This window comes from Castor canadensis, chromosome 18 (assembly GCF_047511655.1).
Source record: "Castor canadensis chromosome 18, mCasCan1.hap1v2, whole genome shotgun sequence".
In the NCBI taxonomy this organism is placed as follows: domain Eukaryota; kingdom Metazoa; phylum Chordata; class Mammalia; order Rodentia; family Castoridae; genus Castor; species Castor canadensis.
Window position 1 is genome coordinate 12069881 of NC_133403.1, and position 23465 is coordinate 12093345.

Sequence of the window (23465 nt, forward strand, 5' to 3'; positions counted from 1 at the left end):
GCACACTACTACTAGATTCTTAAAACACCAATATTGTTCCTGTTCCTAAATGTTAAATGATCCAACTCTAGAGAATATATTTTAGATTGTGTTATGGACCAAATTCCCCAAAATTCGTTTGTTGAAGCCATTACTCCAAAATGATGCTCTTTGGAAATTTGGCCTTTAGATTTAGATGAGGTCATGAAGGTGGGGCCCTCATAATGGAATTGGTGCCTTTAAAAAAAGAGACACCATCCTGTTTCATCTTCCCCTCTCCCACAATATGAGGACATAGCAATCGGTCACACTCTACCAGATGGAAAGAGAGCTCTCAGTGGGGAACCAAATTGGCTAACACCTTAATCTCAGATTCTGAACCTCTAAAAAAAAAAAAAAAAACAACTTCTGGAGATTTTTAAAATTTGTTTTGTCGCTAGTACTGGTACTAGGTTTGAACTCAGGCATATATATAACTTAAGTTATATTCCAATTACACTGATGGACTTTCAGTCTGCTGATTAAGCTTGGATTTTTGGATGGTGTCCATACTCTGAATCTAACAACATATTCAATGTGAAAAATGAAAAGTGGCCAGGTGCCAGTGGCTCACATCTGTAATCTTAGTTACTCAGAAGGCAGAGATCAGGAGAATCTTGGTTTCAGGCCAGTCTAGGCAAACAGTTCGTGAGACCCTATCTCAAAAATATCCAACACAAAACAGGGCTGGTGGAGTAGCCCAAGTGGTGCCTGCTTAGTAAGAATGAGGCCCTGAAAATTAATGCGAGTCAACTCCCTGTATAGCTATCCTTATCTCAACTAGCAAAAACCCTTGTTCCTTCCTATTACTGCTTATACTCTCTCTTCAACAAAATTAGACATAAGGGCAAAACAGTTTCTGCCGGGTATCGAGGGGGTGGGGGGGAGAAGGAGAGGGTGGAGTGGGTGGTAAGGGAGGGGGTGGGGGCAGGGGGGAGAAATGACCCAAGCATTGTATGCACATATGAATAATAAAACAATAAAAATTTTTTTTAAATGAGGTCCTGAGTTCAAACCCCAGTACCACCAAAAACAAAGAAAAATGTAAAGTGAAGCAAGAATCAGGAATAAAGCTAGGAAGTTATATGAGTGAGTTCACTCAGAAAAATAATAGCCACAGGCACTTTTCCTGTAGGGACACACAGTCTCCTCTACATTAATGGATCAATGGATAACCTCTATTTTTAAATTTATCGGAATCTTGAGATAAAGACTGGAACAGCTGGTCATGCAAAGATCTACAAGATCTAAAGATTTAGTCCTTAAAAATAATTCACATCTCCACCAAGGAAGTCACTAAGGGCTAAGGGAGGGGTCAATGAGAGTGTTTCATTCCAAAGATAGCAGAGAGTCAGTAGATGGTGATCCACCTCCCAGGTTATTCATGTGCGTTCAAACAATGACTCTTCTAGTGGGGCTTTGTTTTGGTCACACAACAGTTTTCTGCAGGCATTAGTCCTTCTTGAGTAAATCTGAGATTAGATCTTAGGCCACTACCCACACCACCTTCCCTTGCTTATCACTTTCTTCATCCCTCATGCCCCACTCCCTTAATCGCTCTATATCCACAGCACTCCCCCAACAATAAGTCCACACTTTTGCTGCCTTAGAATCTAGCAGCCATTACACACAGATCCTTGGAGGAAATGGGAGCTTCAGGATCCTTAGAACTGCAGGGAGCATTTACATTCCATTCTTGGGGAACAAAAATAACTTGTCAGGTGTGGTGGTGCATGCCTGGGTACAGTGTGACCCTATCTGAAAAACAAGCTGAAAGCAAAGGCCTTGTGCATGACTCAAGTGGTAGAGTGCTTGCTTAGTAAGCATAACCCGAGTTCAATTCCTAGTACCCCAACAAACACATAAAAGCAACCAAAGATAAATTCACCAAAGACAGTTGAATGGAGGGAAGGGGTAGTAAATATTCAAACCTGGACAACAGCCAAGTGACTGCAAAGATGGGCACCACTGAAGTGCACTGCCACAGGAAATGGGACAGTGCAATCCTGGATTCAGAAGAACGCCTTGCTTAGAACCCACGAGGAGGCCAATAGTTTAGGGAAGACTTTCCTCAGAATGGTATGTTTAGAGTCCTTGTGAGGCACATAGAAAACCAGCCTTTTTCCCTTTTCCTGCCCTTCCTCCCAAGAGCAGAAATCTACAAAGGAGCTATGGATCAAGGCGGCAGTTCAACCTAAAAGTGACCTGTTAGTTGAAAGGCAAGTTCTTTCATCGAGTGTTTAGGAAGGGTTTGGAATTATCAGGTGAATGAGAATGATTTACACAGAGGTTCTTGTGGAGGAATGCACACACATACATACATATACACAGTCAATTTGTTAAAGCAACAGGGTAAGGTCAGACTAAGGACCTACAAAATTGCCAAAATTATCAAAATCAAGTTTCTCTGATTCTGGAAACTAAGCAGCAGCTTGCAAAAATCAGAGGATTCCTCTAGAAAATGCTTTGGTGGTTTCTCAAAAAAGGTAAACATAAAATCTCAAAGAATAAAAAAGAAGAAAAAGGAAAAATGAATTGTGGTATATACACAAAAGTTAATTCAGCCAGAAAAGAAATGAGCTATACTGCCTCATGCCTCAACATGGTTGAACCCTGAAAACATGCAATGTGAAAACATGTCACATGTTGTATGATTTCATTAATAGGAAATATTTACAATAGATCAACCCAAAAACTAATCACAAATTGGTGGTTGCCAGGAGATAGAGGAGGGAAAATGGAGAGAAACTGCTTAATAAGTAAGGGGTTTTATTATGGAATGGCAAAAACATGTCAGTGCTAAACAGAGGTAGCAGATACATAATATCGTAAATGCATTAAATGCTATTTAACTGTTCATTTTAAAGTTATTTTGTGCTGGGCACTGGTGGTTCACACCTGTAATCCCAGCTACTTTGGAGGCTAAGATTGGGAGGATCCTGGTTGGAGGCCAGCTCCTGCAGGGAGTTTGAGAAACTGCATCTCAACTGATAGCTGGGTGCAGTGGCCCACGCCTGCCTTCCCAAGCTATGTGAGAGGCTGAGATCGAGAGGATTGTGGTTCCAGGTCAGCCTGTTCAAAAAGGTTTGTGAAACCTCCCTGACAATTGAAAAAAGCTAGGTGTCCTAGCAAGTGCCTGTCATCCCAGCACAGTGGAAGGGCAAAAATGAGATCCTTTTTCTAAAATAAGCAGAGCAAAAAGGCTGGAGGCATGTGTAATAGAGCACTTGCCTCACAAATGTGAAGTCCGGAGTTCAAACTCCAGTGCTGCCAAGAAATACCATTTTGTGACTTTCACCAAATTATTTTCAAAAATAAAAAGGAGGGCTAGTAGCAAGCATTAGGTCCCCGAGTTCAACCCCCCAGTAATGCCAAAAATAAAATAAAAAAGGGGATACTACTACCAACTATACAAAAATAGAATTATAAAGGAATATGATGAACAATGGTAACAGATTACAAAATCTACATGAAATGGACGAATTCAAGAAGACACAAACTATGTAACCAATCCAAGAAGAAACAGAAAATATGAAAATGCTAAAACAAGACATCAAATTGGTAACCAAAACTCTTTCCCAGGGTCTAGAGGTGTGGCAAGTGGTAGAAGTCCTGCCTAGTAAGCACAAAGCTCTGAGTTCAAATCCCAGTACCACCAAAAACTTTCCCAAATAAAAGCCCCAAATCAAATGGCACTGGAGAATTATACCCAATGTTTTGCTGGGGGTTTTGCCTGTTTGTTTGTTTTGTTTATTCACTGTTTCTAGTGCTAGGGATGGAACCCAGGACTTCTTCCTGCATGCTAAGTAAGCAAGCACTCCACCACCCCAGTCTCCATCAAATGTTTGAAAAAGAATGAAAATCATTCCTCCTGAAACTTCCAGAAATTAGAAGAGAAAACTTTCCAATTTATTCTACGAAGCAGTAGTATTGATACAAAAATCAGACAAATTACTCTGGGCACCAGTGGTTCGTACCTGTAACCTGTAATCCTAGCTGCTCAGGAGGCAGCGATCAGGAGGACTGGTTTGAAGCCAGCTCAGAAAACAGTTTGAAAAACCCTTTTCAAAAAAGGGCTGGTGGAGTGGCTCAAGGTGTACTGAGTTCAAACCCCGGTACTACAAAAAAAAAAAAAAAATCAGACAAATTACACACACACACAAATACTATAGACAAATATATACCTTATAGAAGAAATAAAACGCTAGCAAACAAAATTCAGCAACACATAGTAAGTATTATATACTATGACCAAATAGGATTTATACAGAGAATGCAAGGTTGGCTCATTTTATAAAAGCAAACCAATATACCATTTTAACAAAAGGAAAAAAAAAAAGGACACCTGCATGCAGAAAAAGTTTTTGACAAAATCTAACAATTTTACATGATTAAAACAAACAAAAAAAGCAACGACAACAAGTAACTAGGGAACTTTCTCAACCAAAGGGATTTGTAAAAAAAATTCCCACAGCTAGGGATGGAGGTATGGCTCAGTGATGGAGTACTTGCTCAGCATTCCTGAGGAACTGGGCTCAATCCTCAATATTGCAAAAGCAAAGCAAAACAAAACCACCAAAGTACGGGTACTAGCCTAAGGAGAGAAAAACAGATCAAGTGTAACAGAATTTAGAGACCAGAAAAAAAGCCTATATATTAGGAATCAACTGATTTTCAGTAAGAGTTCCAAAATAATTCAAAGGGGAAACAGGGAGTAACCTTTACAATAAATAACACAGGGCAACTGGATAACCACTGTAAAAGAATAAAGCTGGATACCTGCCTCACATTATTTACAAAACAAACAAAAAACTGGAAATGAATCACAGATATAAATCAAACAGTTAAAAATTACAAAATGAGAGAGAATAAGACTTCATCAAATTTATTTTGAGCTGGGGCCATGTGGCAGAAACCTGTAATCCCAGCACCAGGGAAGCTGAGGAGAGAAGATTGTGAATTCAAGGACACCCTGGGCACAGAGCAAGACTCTGTCTCAAAACACAAACAAACTAACAAAAATCAAGAAAAATACTTTGGTGCTTCAAAAAACACTATGATGAGAGTAGAAAGACAATCTGGGAATATATTTGCAAAGCATATATATGACAAGCAACTTGTATCTAGTATCTATAAATACCTCTAATAATGGCATAAAAAGATTTAAAAATGGTTGAAGGACCTGAATAGGCATTTCTTCAAAGATGAAATGCAAATGGCCAAAAAGTCTATGAAAATATGTTGAACAGCACTGAAATCAGAGACACACAAATTAAAACCACAAGACATCATCCCACATCCACCAGGATGGCTACTAACAATAAAAAATAATAAATAAACAGAAAATAACTTTTCCCAAGGAAGTGGAGAAACTAGAGTCCTTAGGCACTGGTCCTGGACTGTGAAACAGTGCATCTGTTATGGAAAACAGTTCAGAAGTTTCTGGCAAAACTAAAGATATAACTATCATACGATCTAGCAATCTCAGTTCTAGATATATATCCAAAAGAACTGATAGAAGGGTCTTGCAGATACATTTAACACACCCATGTCCACAGCAGCAGATACATTTAACACACCCATGTCCACAGCAGGACTATACACAATAGCCAAGAGGTGGAAGAGTTCAATGCCCGTCAACAGATGAATGAATAAACAAAGCGTGGTACACACAAGCACTGGAATACTAGTCCACCTTACAAAGGAAGGAAATCTTGTTACATACAACACAGATGAATCTGGAGGGTATTATGCTAAATGAAATAAGCCACCACAAAAAGATAAATAAAACAGTCAAATTCATATAAACAGAAAGAAGGGGAGGGGGGAAGAAGGTGGATGGTGGTAATGGGCTGAGGAAGGGAGTAGAGGGAATTGGTTGTTTAATGGTTATGGCTTCAGTCTTGCAAGATGAAAAAGTTCCAAAGATCTGTTTTACCCCAATATAAATATTACACTTAAATTACCAAACAGTACACTTAAAAATAGTAAGGATGGTAAAGTTCATGTTTTTTTTCCATATTAGAAAAACTGGGCAAAGGATTGTCTATTTTTCTTTTTCATTTATTTATTTATTTGGTGATCTGCTTTAAAGAATTGGTTAGCAGTTACTCAAAATTAAATACACAGCTATAATATGATTCACCAATTTCTCTCCCAGGTATTCCCAAGAGAATGAAACACAGTAAGTGAAAACTTGTTCATGAATGTTCCTAACAGAAATATTGATGATGGTCAAAAAGTACAAACAATTAAAATGTATGTAATTAATTAATGGGTAACAGTAGTATATCCACACGATGAATATTATTTAGCCAGAAAAATAAATGAAGCAGAGATACATGTACAACACGGGCTGTTGAATAAAAAGCCATGCACAAAATGCTACATATTGTATGATTCCACTTAAATAAAAATGTTCAGAATAGGCAAATTCATAGACAGACATAAACCAATGGTTACCTTGTGCTGGGAAAAAACAATGAGTAGTATGAAAAAATGGCTCCCAAAATATCAAGTTCTAGTCCCCCAAACCTTTAATAAAACCTTATATGGATAAAGGGTCTTTGGAGATATGATTAAGGATCCTGAGATGGGGAGATTAATCTGGATTACACAGGTGGGCCCTAAATGCCATCCCAAGTTTCCTTGTAAGAGAAGTGGAACTGCTGAGCATGGTGGTATGTGCCTGCAATCCAGCACTTGGGAGGCAGGGGCAGGAGGACTCTGAGTTTGAGGCCGACGTGGGCTACATAGTGAGACCCTGTCTCAAAAAAAACCCAAAAAAAAACAAAAAACCCAGCACCAGCAAAGAGAGATTTCATACACACACTAGGACAAGGTAACGTGAAGATGGAAGTTTAGAATGACATGGTCTTAGGCAAAGAATGGCACGTCCACAAAGTGGAAGAGGCAAGGAGTGGATTCTCCCTTAGAGTCTCTGGAGAGAGTAAGGCCCGACCAACATCCATGTTGATTTCAGTCTCATGAAACTGATTTTGGATTTCTTGCCTCCAGAACTAAGAGAATAAATTTTTGTTTTAAGCCTTCAAGTTTGTGATAATTTGTTACAGCAAGCACAGGAAATTAAGGGAGTGACTGATAGTCTGAAGGGTTGAGGAAATGTTCTGGAATTAGATATCGTTGATAGTTGTAAGATTTTGTGAACACGCCAATAAATTATGTCTCAAAGGGAAAATGCCTTAACGTTTTCCCTCACACACACATGTAACAAACACCACCCATCAACTGACACTAAATTTTCAAATCCCCTATGCATACTCCATTCATAACGAGGGTTAGGTACTTCAGATTATGGTAAGAATGCAAGCCTATCTATTTAACAAAGAGACTTAAACGAGATGGATTAGTCGATTTATAAATTTGTAGCAGGAGTCCCATCTTTCCAGGGATGGAACAATTAGGTCTTACAGAGTGAACACATCTCTAATATTAATGACTTGGAAGTCCAAGTTGTTTTAAGCAGCATTACCAAATATCCTGGTTTGATCATGGCAGTCCCAGTTGTACCTACTGTTTTTCTATACTTATTAATAGCACCACTTTTCACTCTTGTAAAGTACCCCAGTTTAGGTGGCAAATTATATAGCCAACCTAGTTATAAGCGTTCTGGAGGCTGTGATAGTCCTGAGAACACACAGGTAGGCTGGACCCTGTCATGAATTCTTATGTAATTGAGCTTGTAGCTCTCCGCTACTGGGAAGCCAACCAAGGGAAAAATCCTTGTAAGATTTTTTCAGAATATCCATACTTTGTTTTCAGCTTGTATAATACTTACTTCTTAAGATACCAAAAGTTAGAAATAGATATTACATCCTTTTTTGACAGCACTGGGGTTTGAACTCAGGACCTCCTGCTTACTAGGCAGACCCTCTATCACTTGAACTGTACCCTCATCTCTCTCTCCCTCTCTCTTTTTTTTTTTTTTGCTTTAGTTATTTTTCAGGTAGGGTCTCTTGTTTTTATCCAGGGCTAGCTTCAGACCATGATCCGCCCATCTACTGCCTTTCACATAGCTAGAATCACAGGCATGGCCGGCACGCCATGCTTATTGAGATGAAGTCTTGCTAATGTTTTTGCCTGGGCTGTCCTTGAACCATGATCTTCCTGATCTCTGTCTCCTGAAAGGCTGGGGTTAGAGACATGAGCCACCATGCCCAGCAGCTGTTTTCTTTTCTTGATGGTAATGGGATTTGAATTCAAGGCTTTTCACTTCCTAGGCAGGTACTCTATCACTTGAGCTATGCCCCCAGCCCATTTTTCTTTTCTTTTTTGCTTTTTTTCTCAAGGCATTTTTATTAGTTGTACAAGGAGGGTTCACTGTGATATTTCTGAGCATGATTACATTGTTCATAGGCTCACCCCCATCATCTCTCTCACACACCTGTCCCCTACTTAAAGCAATTCAAAAGGTTCTGTTGTTCTATTTCATATATGCCTATAAAATACATAACCATGTTCACCCTCCTTTATTCCCTCCATTCATCTCCCCCATTCCCTCACACGACCTATTTTACAGTCCTGTCCTTTATTCTTAATTCCAAAGTCAGTGTTCAAAGGTGTTTCTTAATGTACCTCAGCTATGAATATACTGTACTTTGGTCAGTATATTCTTACACCCTTTCCCTCCTATCCCTATTATTCAGCAGCTTTCAGCACATATTGTCATGTACTCTTGTACATTGCTATGTCATCTACCCGCACAGATGCAATGTATTTCGATAACATTGACTCTATTGTTCTCTTTTCCTTTCCTCTCCCCCCAAGTTCCACTATTACAACCGTGTTCTATACATACATGCAGATATGATCATGCTTGTTTTTGTGTATACGTTTATCTTTTGGATCTATCTTACACATGAGAGAAAACATGTGGCCTTTGTCTTTCTGAACCTGGCTTACTTCACTTAACATGATGTCCTCCAATTCTATCCATTTACTTGCCAACAACGTAGTTTCATTCTTCTTTATGTCTCAGTAATATTCCATTATGTATATATACAACAGTTTCTTAATCCCATTCATCAGTTGTAGGGCATCTGGGCTGTTTCCATAGCTTGGCTATTGTGAACAGTACTGCATTAAACATGGGTATGCAGGTGTCGTATTCCTACTCACATGTATTCTTACTTACGTGGTAGTTCTACTGTTAGTTTTTTAAGGACTCTCCATATTGCTTTCCATAGTGGTGGTTCTTCAGTATTTTTCAGATAGGGTCTCACATTTTTTGCCCGGGCTGGCTTGGACCACAATCCTACTTATTCTTTGACCATGACTGGCCTCATTATTACTTTTTGATATATTAAACTGACTCTAAATTAATATTGCTGCCTTATCATTCCTGGGAGCAAAAAGTAAAACAAAAAAAAAAGAGGTGGGGAGCAGTAGCTTAGTGGTAGAGCACCTGCCTAGCATACATGAGGCTTTGGGTTTGATCCCCAGAATCACAGGAAAAAAATAAAACTTTGATAATGTTTGGTATTTACTACTTTTGGTGAATTATAGCTGTAAAACATATTCAATCAGTAGAATTAAAATATATTGTTGTCACGAGAGACTCAGAAACAAAAATGATACAAGAATGATACAAAGATGACACATCTATACCAACTACATGGGAAGTGGCTAGGAAGATTAAGGCTTAAGAGCACCTCAGGCAAAAAGTGAGACTCTTATCTCAAAGAACAAGCTAGGCTTAGTGGTACACGCCTCTAATTCCAACTACAAGGGAGGCAGAGGTATATGGATTGTTGTTCAAGAATAGTACTAGGCAAAAATGTAAGACCCTATCTGAAAATTAACTAAAGCAGAAAGGACTGGAGGAGTGGGACAAGTGGCAGAGCAAGTACAAGGCCCTAAATTCAAAACCCTAGTACAGGCAAAAAAAAAAAAAAAAAGTTTTCACAGCTTTGAGTCTCACAACTGCAGAGAAAAGGAGAAACATCAAAGTAGTGTCTGAGAGAAAGTGATAGAAGATCATCCATTCATTCCACTATACCTTGGTGAGCTTACTAGGGGCCAGGTGCTGGGGAGGGAATACAGGAGTGAAGCAGACAAAACCCTCTCTTTAAGGAGCTGGCACCCCAGTTAGGAGTAATCAGAAAATAAAAAAGAACGTTAGCAGTCGCAGCAGAAGGAGGTCGTTACATAAATGCTAGAGGAAAAATAAGGTGGGAAATGGAGGCAGGTTGCTGTGTATGTATGATGTGGTTGTGTGTGTCTGGAGAAAAGTATTCCAACAAAGGGAACAAAAAATAGCAAGGCTCTGAGACTAAGCACGCTCAACCATGTGAAGACTGGTCACGAAGCTCACGGAGGGGAGCCAATGGAAAGGGAGAAAAGTTAGAGAAGATACCAAAACACGTGCAGACTGTGTATAGTCCCCCAAGATCATGACAATCAAAACCATATGGGTCATTTTAAGCTCTCAGGATTTTATGCTGAACGTGGTAAGAGATTACTGACAGATGTTGAGTGACCTGACTTTCATTTTCATAAGATTGTTCTGGATACTGTGGGGAAAATAGATTGTAGAGTATAAAAACAGAAGCAGAGCAAATTAAAAAGCTACTGAAAGCGTGATGAATGAGTGTTCACATGGCTGTGTGACACAGCCTCCCTCAAACCTTTCTACAACACTGGCATGTTACCTGTTTGATGTATTAAAAAAAAAAAAAAGCAGCAGCAACTGAACAGCCAGGCATGGTGGTACACACCTAAAATTCCAGTACATGGGAGGTAGAAGCAGGAGCATCAACAGTTCAAGGACAGCCTGGGCTACATATCAAGACCCTACTTCAAAAAATGAAATTAATTTAAAAAAAAAAAAAGAAGCTACTGAAGCTGGGCACTGGTGTCTCATGTCTGTAATCCTAGCTACTCAGGAGGCAGAGATCAGGAGGATCAAGGTTTGAATCCAGCCCAGGTACATAGTTCTTGAGACCCTATCTCAAAAAAACCCATCACAAAAAAGGGCTGGGTGAGTGACTCAAGGTGTAGGCCCTGAGTTAAACCCCAGTTTGCAAAAAAAAAAAAAGCTACTGAAATAATACAAACAAAAGATGATAGCAGTATCAGATAGGATGAAGAAATGGAGATACTAAGAAAGAGTTACATTCTAGATCAAAATCTTGAAGAACAACAAGATTTATTGGTGGATTGTATTTAAGATGTACAGGACAGAGGAGCTAATACAATAAACTTAAAATGACAGAGTTTGGGAAGGTGACCAGGAAGTAGTGAAGGGGTCTGGGGGAGATGAATCAATTCAGGTTGTAATACACTTGTGCATGGAAGCAAAGCTAGGAATCTGTCTGTATAGCTATCCTTATCTCAACTAGCAAAAACACTTTGTCTTTCTTATTATTGCTTATGTCTTCTCGTCAACAAAATTGGAGAAAAGGGCAGAACAGGTTCTTCCTGGAAGCAAGGGGGGTAGGGGGGAAAGGGAGGGGGTGGGGGACAGGGGGAGAAATGGCCCAAACAATGTATGCACATATAAATTAATGAATAAAGAAAAAAAAAAGACGAGGAAAAAGAAATGTGCAGGAGAGGATGATGACGTACAAGAGGTGATGCTGAGCAGGACAATGTATGAGAAGAGCTCAAATTTGGAGTGGGATCTTAGCATGTAACATTATTTAAAACATAAGACTGGATGACAAAACATGGGAAGAGTCTGAAAAGAAACCCTGGGACATTCCATTGATCAGAAGAGATGAGAAGGAGCTAACAAAGGAGACTGAGGAGGAACAGTTACAACCATTTGGGTGGAAGGTAAATTAAAAATGTGAAGCAAAAAAAAAAAGAATAAAAAAAAAGAAAAACAAAATAAAAAAAAAAATGTGAAGCATACCAAGAATTAAAATAAAATACTATTTTCAGGCAGGAGAAAATGAACATCTCTGATAAATGCTGCCAACAGACCAAATAAAACCAATAAAATCAACTAATACCTTGGATTAAGCAATGTGGAATTCAGTGATAACCTTGACAAGAGTAGGCTTAAAGGAGAATGGGAAAAATGGAGATAGAAAACAGACAACTCTGGAAAATGTTTCCTTAAGGACAAGCCACCAATATAAAGTAATGGAAGAAGAAGGGGGAATCCATCAAACAATGGACTCTGAAATAAATGTGACAGTATGGTTCATTCTCCATGGAAATTTACCCAGAGAGACAGAAAACTTAACCCAAGACAAAGAGGAAACTTGTTAGAATATCCTTGAATACGTAAGTGCACCAGTAGAAGTTCTGGCTTAGCAAGGAGCCAATAAATCACCTAGTCACAAAACAATGCCTGAAATTATACAGAGAACTAGAATGGTAGATAAATGCATTTGGTACACAACTTCCAAAATGGCCCAAAATGAACCCTACCTCCTGGTATTCACATTGTGATAGTCCTTTCCCACAGTGTAACAAGGATGACCTGTGGGACCAAACACACACAGCAGAAATGATGGTATGTTTCATCTGAAAACAAGTACTAAAAAACACTCCTTCATCTTGCGTGCAAGCTCTCTTGAATCACTCATTCTGAGGGAAACCAGCTGCTATGACATCAGTAGCCCCATGGAGAGGCCCACAGGGTGAGGAACTGGGGCCTCCTGCCAATAACCAAGTGAGTAAGCTTAGAAACAGATTGTCCACTCCTAGTCAGCCCTTCAGGGACTGCCAATCAAGCCAAAAACTTCAGGCAACCTTATGAGAGATTCTGAGCCAGAACCAGCCAGCTAAGCCACTTCTGGATTCCAGACTTTCAGAAACCATGAGGTAAAAGAAATGCGTTATTTTAAGCTACTACTATGTTGCAAGGTATTTTTTAATAACTGATAACTACTACAATGGGTGTTACTGAGTTGCAGTCACAAATTTCTAGGCATAGAATTTTTCTATGATCTTGCCAACTGTCACGGAATGAATTCAGATGACCTACCCCATGAAATACAGTCTTTAAGAAAAAGGACAGAAGGCTGGTTGTCAGTGGCTCACGCCTGCAATCCTAGCTACTCAGGAGGCGGAGATCAGGAGGATTGCAGTTCTAAGCCAGTCCAGCCAAACAGTTTGTGAGACCCTACCCCAAAAAAACCCATCACAAAAAAAGGATAATAGAGTGGCTCAAGGTATAGGTCCTGAGTTTAAACCCCAATATTGCAAAAAAAAGGTATAGCGATAAAGAAGCTAAGCCCATTTTTAACAGATACACATTTTCCCTATTGAACTACCTCAATCATTAACTGAAATCTTAGGGTATCTGTATCAACTCATTTTAGCGCATAAGATGATAAAAGAGGTCAGTTTTACACACATCTATGGTGTTTCCTTTTTCCTTTCAGAGTCTCAGGTGAAAGAAAATACTGCCACCACCACTTTCTCCTTTTTTTAAAAAAGAAATGTGGAGGGCTCCAAAAACACCTAAATCGACCATTGGCCTGAATTTATCATATACATTCAGATTCCCTCAGGAAAACTAAACTGCAATGTTTTAAAACAGGAGAGAACAAGAGACGAAAGCTGGAGGAGAAACCATATAACCTTGGTTCTTATTATAGTGATCCTTCTCTTACCTCAGACATACATGGAAATCTCTAAGAACTTGAGATATTCTAGGCAAGTCAAGGTCCCAACCTTGAGGTAACCAGAGAGAAGTAGGATTAGTTCCACATTACAAGATTTCTTTCATTTTGTTCTGATTTTAGCAGTGCTAGGGATTGAACCCACGGCCTTGCACATGCTAGGCAAATGCTTTACCACTTGAGCTATGCTCTGGGCACTTTTGTTTTTATTTGTGAGACAAGGTCTCCCCACAACTTTGCACTGGAGATCCTCCAGCCTCCACCTCCCAAGTAGCTGAAATTGCAGGCGTGCACCATCACATCTAACACTACCATTGGGATGTTAATTAATCATCTCACATTTAATCAGAGAGGAGAACTCAATTCCTTTCCCCAAAAGCCGCCCCTCCAATATACCCTACCTCAGTAAAGAGAACACCCCAACTGAATACTGTCCAAATCAAACCCTGGCTCGGGGGGTGGGGAGGTGGGGGCTTCACTAAGGTCAGAGGCTGCATTGGAGTCCACGAAGGCCCATAGTAAGATCAAATAAAAAAAATTAAATGAGGCACTGCGATGTGGATAAAAAGTCCCACAAATGAATGTGAAATGCTTTAAAAGCCTCAAGCCTGGAGACTTCCAGAATGGGGGCGGAGCTGGAGTTACGAAATTGGCTCCCTCCCACCCCCCTTTTCTGTTCTGGAGACAGGGTCTCTCTGTAGCCCAGGCTGACCTCGAACTCGAGATCCTCCAGCCTCAGCATCGCCAGCGCGGGGATCACAGGGGAGCCCACCGCGCGCGTCTCTGGGCCGAGGATTTTTAACGCTGCGGAGCCAAGCGGGGGCAGGGGCCTGGCCGCGCTCGGGGAGCCAGGGCGGTCAGGTTTCCTGGAGGCCTCGCAGGGCCCAGCCTGGAGTTAGCGGGGGTGGTCACAGCGTCGCATGTCGGAGGTAGGGAAGGGGACGTGCGAGGAGGCGTGGGACCCGCCGGCCACCGCCAAGACAGACACCCCTTTCGGAAGGCCGCGGCACTGAACGGGCCTCCTGGACAGCGCACGGCCAGCCCGCGCGGAATCCGCAGTGGAATCCCTCCCGCTCCCCTCACGGTCGCTCGAGCTGCGCCATGTCCCCGTCCTTACCCGCGGCCAGTGGCATCCCGGTGCTACCGGAGAAGCATGGGCCTAAAAGCATTCCAGGGGCAAAGCCCAAGGCTACGATCCCCTCCCCAGCCCCGGCCATGCAGAGCCGGCAACGCCATCGCCGCCTCCGCCCGCGCGCCCAGGACGGCCTGTGATTGGCTGTTAGGTGGGAGGCGGTCCGTCGCACGTCTGCAGGCGCTGCGATCTGATTGGCCGCGAGGCTCTCCGAGCGCACGTCCTCTAGGTCTGGGGGGGGGACCGCGAGGCAAACTGAGAGGGCGAGGGTATTGGCAAAACCCCTGAGCCCTTAGAAGAATTTGGGGCTTTGACACTAAAGCCAAAACTGGGCGTGATCTCCCATACCGGTAATCCTGAACTGAGGAGGCTGAGGCAGGAGGATCGTGAGTTCCAGGGCAACCTAGTCTACATAGAAGACCCTGTCTCCAAAAAAAAAGAAAAAAAAATTCCAAAGCCAGGCAGTGCTTAGGGACAGGTTGGACTCAGTCCACTGGGGATAGTTGGCCCATCAGGAGTCCAGCTGTCCTAGTCCTCGGGTGTGGCCTCTTTCCCATAAAAGCACTAGCCGACTGTCCCATGATTAAGGTAGGTGCACAAGCAACTGAGCCTTGCGCCGTATGCATTTGAGGACAAATCCATGCCACCTGTTTTTGTACAGCTTGCAAGGAACAAAGAACAGATTTTACTCTTTTGGGGGGGGAGGAGAATATCATTTTATGGCATGTGAAAATTATATGAAATTCAAATTTCAATATTCATAAATAAAGTTTTGGAACCCAAGATGCCCATTCTTTGCTCTGTTTTCCTGTGACAACAACAAAATTTATTAATTGCCAGAGACCATATGCAGTATTTGCTCTCTGGATCTTTAGAGAAAAGGTTTGCTCACTCTAGGTTTATTTGCCGCTTTTGATTTTTTTCATTTTTCGACTCTTTGATTTTTTTGGAACTTCTTTTTGCAGTGCTATGCATGCTAAGCAAATGCTGTACAACTGAGCTGCGTCCTCCAGTTTTTGATTTTTTTTAATTGCCCAATTCTGCTAGAAGTTGTCTGTTTCCGTAACCTTTTTTTAAAAAGAAACTTATGGTTTTATCAATCTGTTCTTTTCCATTTATTTTTCCCACTCTTTATTATTTCCTTCCATCCTGTCTCTGTAAGTTTGCTCTGTTGCTCCTATTTGCAATGTTTTTACATAACTCTTATTTAGAAACATAATTTTCTTGTATTTAAGTGATTCTTTTATCAATTTCTAATTAGATTGCATTACAGCCAGATCACACAGTCTAAATATTATTGGCTGCCTGCATTTGAAGCTCTCTGTTCAGTCAAGTATGCCAGTCAAAATGAAGAAATCATGGATGTGAAAGAGATATGTACAATGGCTAAGGCGTATGTATGTGAAATGATCTCTTTTTGGCTGCACAATAATTCAAATATCCGTTAATAAGTGCTATTAAGTTCTATTTTTCTAAGCTCTGGACTTTATTCAGATTTTACTAGTTTTTCCAGTATCCTTTTGCTGTTTCAGTCCTACTCAAGATGCTGAATTACACTTAATCATTGTGTCTCCTTAGCCTACTTAGGTCTGTGACAATTTCTTAAGCTTTCCTCACTTTTCATGACCTTGACAATTTTGAGTCAGGTTTTTTGCAGAATGTCTCTCAATTTGGGTTTGATGTTTTTCTCGTGGTTACACTGGCGTTTTTAGAGGTATATTGGGGACATCATGTGTCCTCATCACGTCTCATCAAGGATATATGCAATCAATATGACTTATTGATTTCCCTACAATAAAGTACTATTTCCCCCTTTATACTCTACTCTTTGGAAAAAAGCCCCCAAATCCTGCCCACATTAAGGGAAGTGGCATAAGGTCTCATTGAGGAAAAGTACAGAAATAAATTGGATTTTGTAAAGCTTTGTTTCTCCTGTCTGTAGACAGTGCTGACTTGGATCATTAACTTTTCAAATTTCCTTGGTCATTTTTCTTCTGAGACAGGGCCATGCCATGTTCATACTTTGATCCTCCATGTATCACACTTGCATACCACATGTCAACATTTCCTCTTTTTAAATACAGTCATCATCCTGCAGTATCCATAGAGGACCGGTTCCAGGGTCCCCATGTAGATGGCAAACTGTGGATGATCAGGTCTCTAATATAAAATGACCTGATATGTTTGCATACCATGCAGCATTCTTTGGCATACTTCATGTAATTTCTAGATTTCTAACAATATGTAATACAGTGTAAATGCTATGTAAATAGCTGTTATGCTCTATTTTTAGGGAATAATAGTAACAAAAAATGTCCCTGCATTTTAATTCAGATATAGCTTTCAAGATAGTTTCAATCCATGGTTGTTTGAACCCATGGGTATGGAATCCAGGGATAGACAGAGCTGACTGTATCTGCATTTAGAAATGCAAATTTCCACAAACTGCTTTATTCCCATCCTTTGAATTTTGTGATTGTTTTCAATATCACTGAGTTCAACATTTTCCTTCTTCCACTGGGATTTCACAGAGGAGCTCTGGACTATTTCAGATGAGCACCAGGACCATGGTGAAGTAAGCAAGGACATAGAGCACTACATTAAGGAGGCATTCACTCACTCCAGGTTCCTGGAAGCCCAGGGAGAACAGTTCTGCACCTTAGGCTCCTTGCTTCCCTTGGCCTGGTCAGAGCCCTATTTATCTGTATTGCCTAGTTTCCAAACTTTTTGGAATTTTTACATGACCATTCTATTATTGATTTTCAGTTCAATCCCTCTGCAGTCAGAGGGTAGCTACAAAAAGCCCCAGAGCTGACAACCCAATCAGTGGTGAACTACTGTACCTGAGTTTGAGAATGAGACAAGATCTATGTTAATTAATTCAATGAAACCCCTATAGTAGCCAAGACAATTTTGAACTCCAAATCTGATTAAATTAACTACCAGATACAGAGACTTAATGCAAAGCTAGAATAATTAAGACAGTATGGCATTAACACAAGACAGAGAGCTGGACAAATGGAAAAGTCCAGAAACATATGTGTAGTCCACAAAGGTTACATTCATTACAGTGGAGAAGGAGTGGTCTTTAGGAAATGGTGTTGGTTGATTTCAATGTTTGTGATAAAATAACTGTGATGCCATGATTTCTCATTTGAGAAGGTTCAAAAAACAACATGTAAAAGGCTAAAAAGTAAAGCTTCCACCAAAAAAAAAAAAATAGGAATATCTGTCCTTGGTAAAAAAATAATTTCTTAAGGAGCATACATTTCACCACCCTTAACATATATATGTACATTTTTGAAACCACCATACAGACCAAGGCTGGGACATTTGCAGTGTCCCAACATTTCAACACTCCCCTTCCAAGTTGACAAACAGCCCTGTTTTAAAAGGGTTGGAGGGAGTAAGACTTGAATAGATGCTTCCTAAAAGAGGATGATATCCAAGTGACAAATAATGTAATGAAAAAGATATTTTCAAGATCATTACTCATCAGAGAAATGCAAATTAAAACCAGGATGTGGTATCAGTATAACTTCAAGAGAAGAACATTAATTAAAAGGACAGTACCAAGCGTTGGATTCCTAGCAGTGAGTCATGCCCCCCCAGCCTTATAATGACATTCTCAATATTGGTACTGGGCATATAAGTTTTTCAATCATTTTGGAAATGTATTCGGCAATATCTACACTAAGATGCTGAATATATGCAATTCCTGCATTTCTCATAACTATATATAAGATGAGAAAAAATGACCTACCAGAAAACATACACAAGTTTATAGCAGCCTTATTCAAAATAGTCTAGAATCAGCCCCAAAGTTCATCAACAGTAATGCAGATACATATTACTGTGTCATCATCATTGAATAGAATTCTACCCAGCAATGAAAAAGATCATGGTACTACTACATATAGCAAGAATGCATCTCATTTGTTGAAAAGAAGCCAAAGACAAGAATCTACTGTACGATTCCATTTATTTAACATTCAAAAATAGTTGCCTAGGGCTGGTGGAGTGTCTCAAGTGGTAGGGTTCCTGACTAGCAAGCAGGAGGCCTTGAGTTCAAATCCCAGTACCACAAAATAAAAAATTAAAATTAAAAAAAAATAGTTGCCTAGCATGGGCAAGGCCCTAGATTTGATCCTCAGCAATACACACACACACACATGCAAAAACACAAAAGCAGGAAAAACCAGTTTATGATGGTAGAGGTTAGAATAATGATTACTTTTGTTGCAGGCTTTGAGTGGAAAAGGACATGAAGATTTCTGAGCTATTTCTTGACAGTAGGGAGCTAGAAGTGTCATTGTACAACCTGACCCTTGGTGATATTTGCTTGTTAGCATCAGCCATGAAATACAGCTGGCCTAGCCTCATTTCTGCCTTACAGTTTCTATAAGTGGGTAGGACATATTTTTAGTCAGAACCCTTGCTGCAAGGGAGTCCAGAAAATCTAGTTTTCATACTCTTCCTCTTTTTAGTTTTCACAGGTGACAGGCAAGGGTCAGTGTTGCTCAAAACAATGGATGCTATGCCTCTTGTTGAATGAACTGAGGTTTGAACAACAACCTTTGCTTCAGGAGGCAATCCTTCCAGGGGCTCTGGCTTTTTAAATATTTGATGACTCTTTGTTTTGTGTTCTGTTTCCTCCTTCAAACTCGAAAACTGTAGCCAACACTTGGAACATGGAAAGGCACTCTTCTTGCTCCAGTGCCTCCAACAATGATTCATGTATGACTTTGAAGTTTTGAAAATTTTGAGACAAAATAGACAAAGCAACTTGTTGGTGTTTTCATGGAATGTTCTAAAATGTGTTTCCACATCAGCAAATGCTGATGACCTGATGACCTGAAATTGCAAACCTGGCACACATAGGGCATCTCCCCCAGCTTATGGTTGTCCTTCATGTGTTGTAAGGAAAGCTGATCTGTTTCGAATGACAACTCACAGATTTTGCAGACAGCAGAGGGCTCCTGGGTAGTGTGTGCACACTGTCAATGTGACACTGCAGCTGGAAGGGAGTGGGAAACTGCCGGTGGCAGTGCTGGCAGGTGGTGTGGTTTTCCCAGCTGTCACTCCTCTGCTTCTCAAGTTCCAAATGATGCTTCATGTGATTCATAAATTTAACATTTTTTAGAACTTTGAAGCAGCTGACGCATTTAAAGGTTGTGTAAGTCTTCTGTTCTGGCTGCCCATCTCCTCGATGTTGTCCATAGTAAAAGTCACTGAGTAACAGGATCAGATTTCCATTCTTGGGATCAGAGGTCATGTTGTTTTGACTTGCTAGGCTTGAAAAATCTGTTTTTACCAGCCCTTCAAAACTATTTACTGGTTCTGGATTCCCAAGAGCAAAAGGTACCTTTTCATTGGTATAAGTCCAAGGAAATGTTCTATTTTGAACATGTGTTGACCAGAAGCAGACACCTTCTGTGGGTGTGCCTGTGTCCATTACAGGAGAGATGCTGGAAGGGATCACAGATGAAGCATGTGTACTTGGGACTTCATATCTGAATTTAGACCTGTTGGGATTTATGCTGTTTACATCTGATGTGGAAAGTTGCTTTGAATCACAAGGATTCTCATCTCTGCCTCCTAAAGAAAGTGCAGTTCCTGCTAGACACCGAGTTCTTGGAGAAAACAAACCTGATGAATTGAGGGGTACTTGTGGTGAACTCTTATTATAGCCAGGCTTAGATGAAGGCTCATTAGCAATAGGACTATGCATTGATGTCCATTCAGACTGAGAAATCAGAGTGAAACCCACTGCTTTGGCCATTGGGGTCATATGAATTTCAGGCTGCAGTTCATGAGCAGGATCTTGACTGAGGTAACCTTTCTTTCTTTTTCAGCTTGGGGTGGCTCTGTTCAAAATATTTGAAGTAACTGGTTTTGCTTTTGAAATCACCCTGACAAGAGGGCATCAGCATCTTCATTTACATGTTTCATGCTATTGAAGATCAGCTCAGCATCATCATCTTTGTCCCTCTGACTGTATTCTCTCTGATGCTTCTGTGGTGGTTCTGGTTCTTGTTCTTTTGTACTCAAGAAGTGATCTGCCATTTTAGAACTACTTTTTTGGTAGAAACAAGTGATTCCTTCAACTTCCAGAGCTGTCTTTATCAATGGCCACCTTGAATGCAAGCATGTGAAAGCATTGTTTATTTCAGATGACATTTCATTACCTTATTTAATTCTCCTTTAAAAAAGAGAACAATTGACATCATTGTTTTGCACAAAAGAAAACAATCTTGATTTTATTTTTCAACGGTAGGGATCAAAACCCAAGGCCACATGCTTGCCAGGCAAGTAATCTACTACTGAGCTACACCCACAAGTCTTGAACTATTTAAGGCACATGACAATATAGGGAACTCAAAAAACTAAACTCTCCCAAAATTAATGAACCAATAAAGAAATGGACAAGTGAACTAAACAGAACTTTCTCAAAAAAGAAATTCAAATGGCCAAGAAACACATGAAAAAATGCTGACCATCTCTAGCCATAAAGGAAATGCAAATTAAAACCACACTAAGATTCCACCTCACCCCTGTTAGAATAGCCCTCATTAAAAACACCACTAACAACAGGTGTTGGCGAGGATGTAGGGAAAAAGGAACCCTTTTATACTGCTGGTGGGAATGTAAACTGGTACAACCACTCTGGAAAAATATTTGGAGGCTTCTTAAAAATCTAAACATAGATCTACCATATGATCCAGCAATACCACTCTTGGGGATATACCCAAAGGAATGTGACACAGGTTACTCCAGAGGCACCTGCACACCCATGTTTATTGCAGCACTATTCACAATAGCCAAGTTATGGAAACAGCCAAGATGCCCCACTACTGACAAATGGATTAAGAAAATGTGGTATCTTGGAGATATACCCAAAAGACTGTTACTCCAGAGGCACCTGCACACCCATGTTTATTGCGGCACTATTCACACTAGCCAAGTTATGGAAACAGCCAAGATGCCCCACCACTGACGAATGGATTAAGAAAATGTGGTATCTATACACAATGGAATTCTATGCAGCCATGAAAAAGAACGAAATGTTATCATTCGCTGGTAAATGGATGGAATTGGAGAACATCATTCTGAGTAAGGTTAGCCTGGCCCAAAAGACCAAAAATCGTATGTTCTTCCTCATATGTGGACATTAGATCAAGAGTAAACACAACAAGGGGATTGGACTTTGAGCACATGATAAAAGCGAGAGCACACAAGGGAGGGGTGAGGATAGGTAAGACACCTAAAATATTAGCTAGCATTTGTTGCCCTCAACGCAGAGAAACTAAAGCAGATACCTTAAAGCAACTGAGGCCAATAGGAAAAGGGGAACAGGTACTAGAGAAAAGGTTAGATCAAAAAGAATTAACCTAGAAGGTAACACCCACGCACAGGAAATCAATGTGAATCAACTCCCTGTATAGCTATCCTTATCTCAACTAGCAAAAACCCTTGTTCCTTCCTATTATTGCTTATACTCTCTCTACAACAAAATTAGAAATAAGGGCAAAATAGTTTCTGCTGGGTATTGAGGAGGGAGAGGGAGGGGGTGGAGTGGGTGGTAAGAGAGGGGATGGGGGCAGGGGGGAGAAATGAACCAAGCCTTGTATGCACATATGAATAATAAAAGAAAAAGGAAAAAAAAGAAAAGAAAATGTGGTATTTATACACAATGGAATTTTATGGAACCATGAAGAAGAATGAACTCTTACCATCTGCAAGTAAATGGTTAGAACTGGAGAACATCATTCTGAGTGAGGTTAGCCTGGCCCAAAAGATCAAAAATTGTATGTTCTCCCTCATATGTGGACATTAGATCAAGGGTAAACACAACAAGGAGACTGGACTCTGATCACATGATAAAGCAAGAGCACACAAGGGAGGTATGAGGATAGTAAGACACTCAAAAAACTAGATAGCATTTGTTGCCCTCAATGCAGAGAAACTAATGCAGAAACTTTAAAGCGACAGAGGCCAATAGGAGAAAGGGACCACAAACTAAAGAAAAGGTTAGTTCAAGAAGAATTAATTTAGAATGTAACAAATATGTACAGGAAAGCAATGCGAGTAAACTCCCTGTATAGCTATCCTTATCTTAACTAGCAAAAACCCTTGGTCCTTCCTATTATTGCTTATACTCTCTCTTCAACAAAATTAGAGATCAGGGCAAAATAGTTTTTGCCTGGTAACAAGGAGGTAGAGGTGGGAGAGGGAAGGAGCAGAGGGAAAGGGAGGGGGCAGAGGGAAGGGGGAAGAAATGACCCAAACATTGATGCACATATGAATAAAAGAAATAAAAAAAGAAAAACATGGAAATGGTACCTATAAAAAATAATAAGGCACATGACAATTCCAAATTTATCTCCTCCTTCCCCAAGTCTTCTGCACAAGATTTAAGGAAGTACAATTCAAATATTTCAGATTGTGTGTCAGGAGAGGCCTCACTGGCTTTTCCCCAGTCCCAGAAGTACCCACTTAGAAATCTAAGCTTTGTAACTAACTTTAACAAAGCTTAGCTCTCAAACACCTGTTGCTCTTCTCAGAGCTGTTCCTTTTCTCAGAGCAGCCATCACTGGATATCCTCAAAGAACGAGTTCCAGGACCACTACCATATCCCCCATCTGGTATACCAAAATCCTCAAGTCCCTCATGTAAAATGACATCCTCCTGTGTACTTAATATACATGATTCAGTGT

At 40.4% G+C, this 23465-nt stretch overlaps 2 protein-coding genes and 1 pseudogene across 6 annotated transcripts in view; 1 reads left to right on the forward strand and 2 right to left on the reverse strand.

Annotated features, from left to right (window-relative positions):
* LOC109684484 (zinc finger protein 280B-like) overlaps window positions 1–14878 on the reverse strand; it is a 37320-nt gene extending 22442 nt beyond the window's left edge. For 2 of the 5 annotated variants that reach the window (XM_074061158.1, XM_074061156.1), the window contains exons 1-2: window positions 14734–14878; window positions 13608–13668 (exon numbers count right to left, since the gene is read on the reverse strand). The gene's annotated coding sequence lies outside the window, so the exon portion shown is untranslated. Of the gene's footprint in view, window positions 1–3995; window positions 4137–13607; window positions 13669–14733 lie in introns of all 5 variants that reach the window. The other 3 variants (XM_020160875.2, XM_020160874.2, XM_074061157.1) reach the window with 2 other exon arrangements.
* LOC141419133 (small nucleolar RNA U13) lies at window positions 10603–10698 on the forward strand (annotated as a pseudogene).
* Window positions 14879–19170: 4292 nt separating the features above from the next.
* Window positions 19171–20203, reverse strand: LOC141418905 (zinc finger protein 280A-like). The gene is given in 3 exon segments (XM_074061311.1): window positions 19171–19584; window positions 19587–19727; window positions 19730–20203. Coding segments are annotated over 3 exon segments (1029 nt in total).
* Between the last annotated feature and the right edge of the window lie 3262 nt (window positions 20204–23465).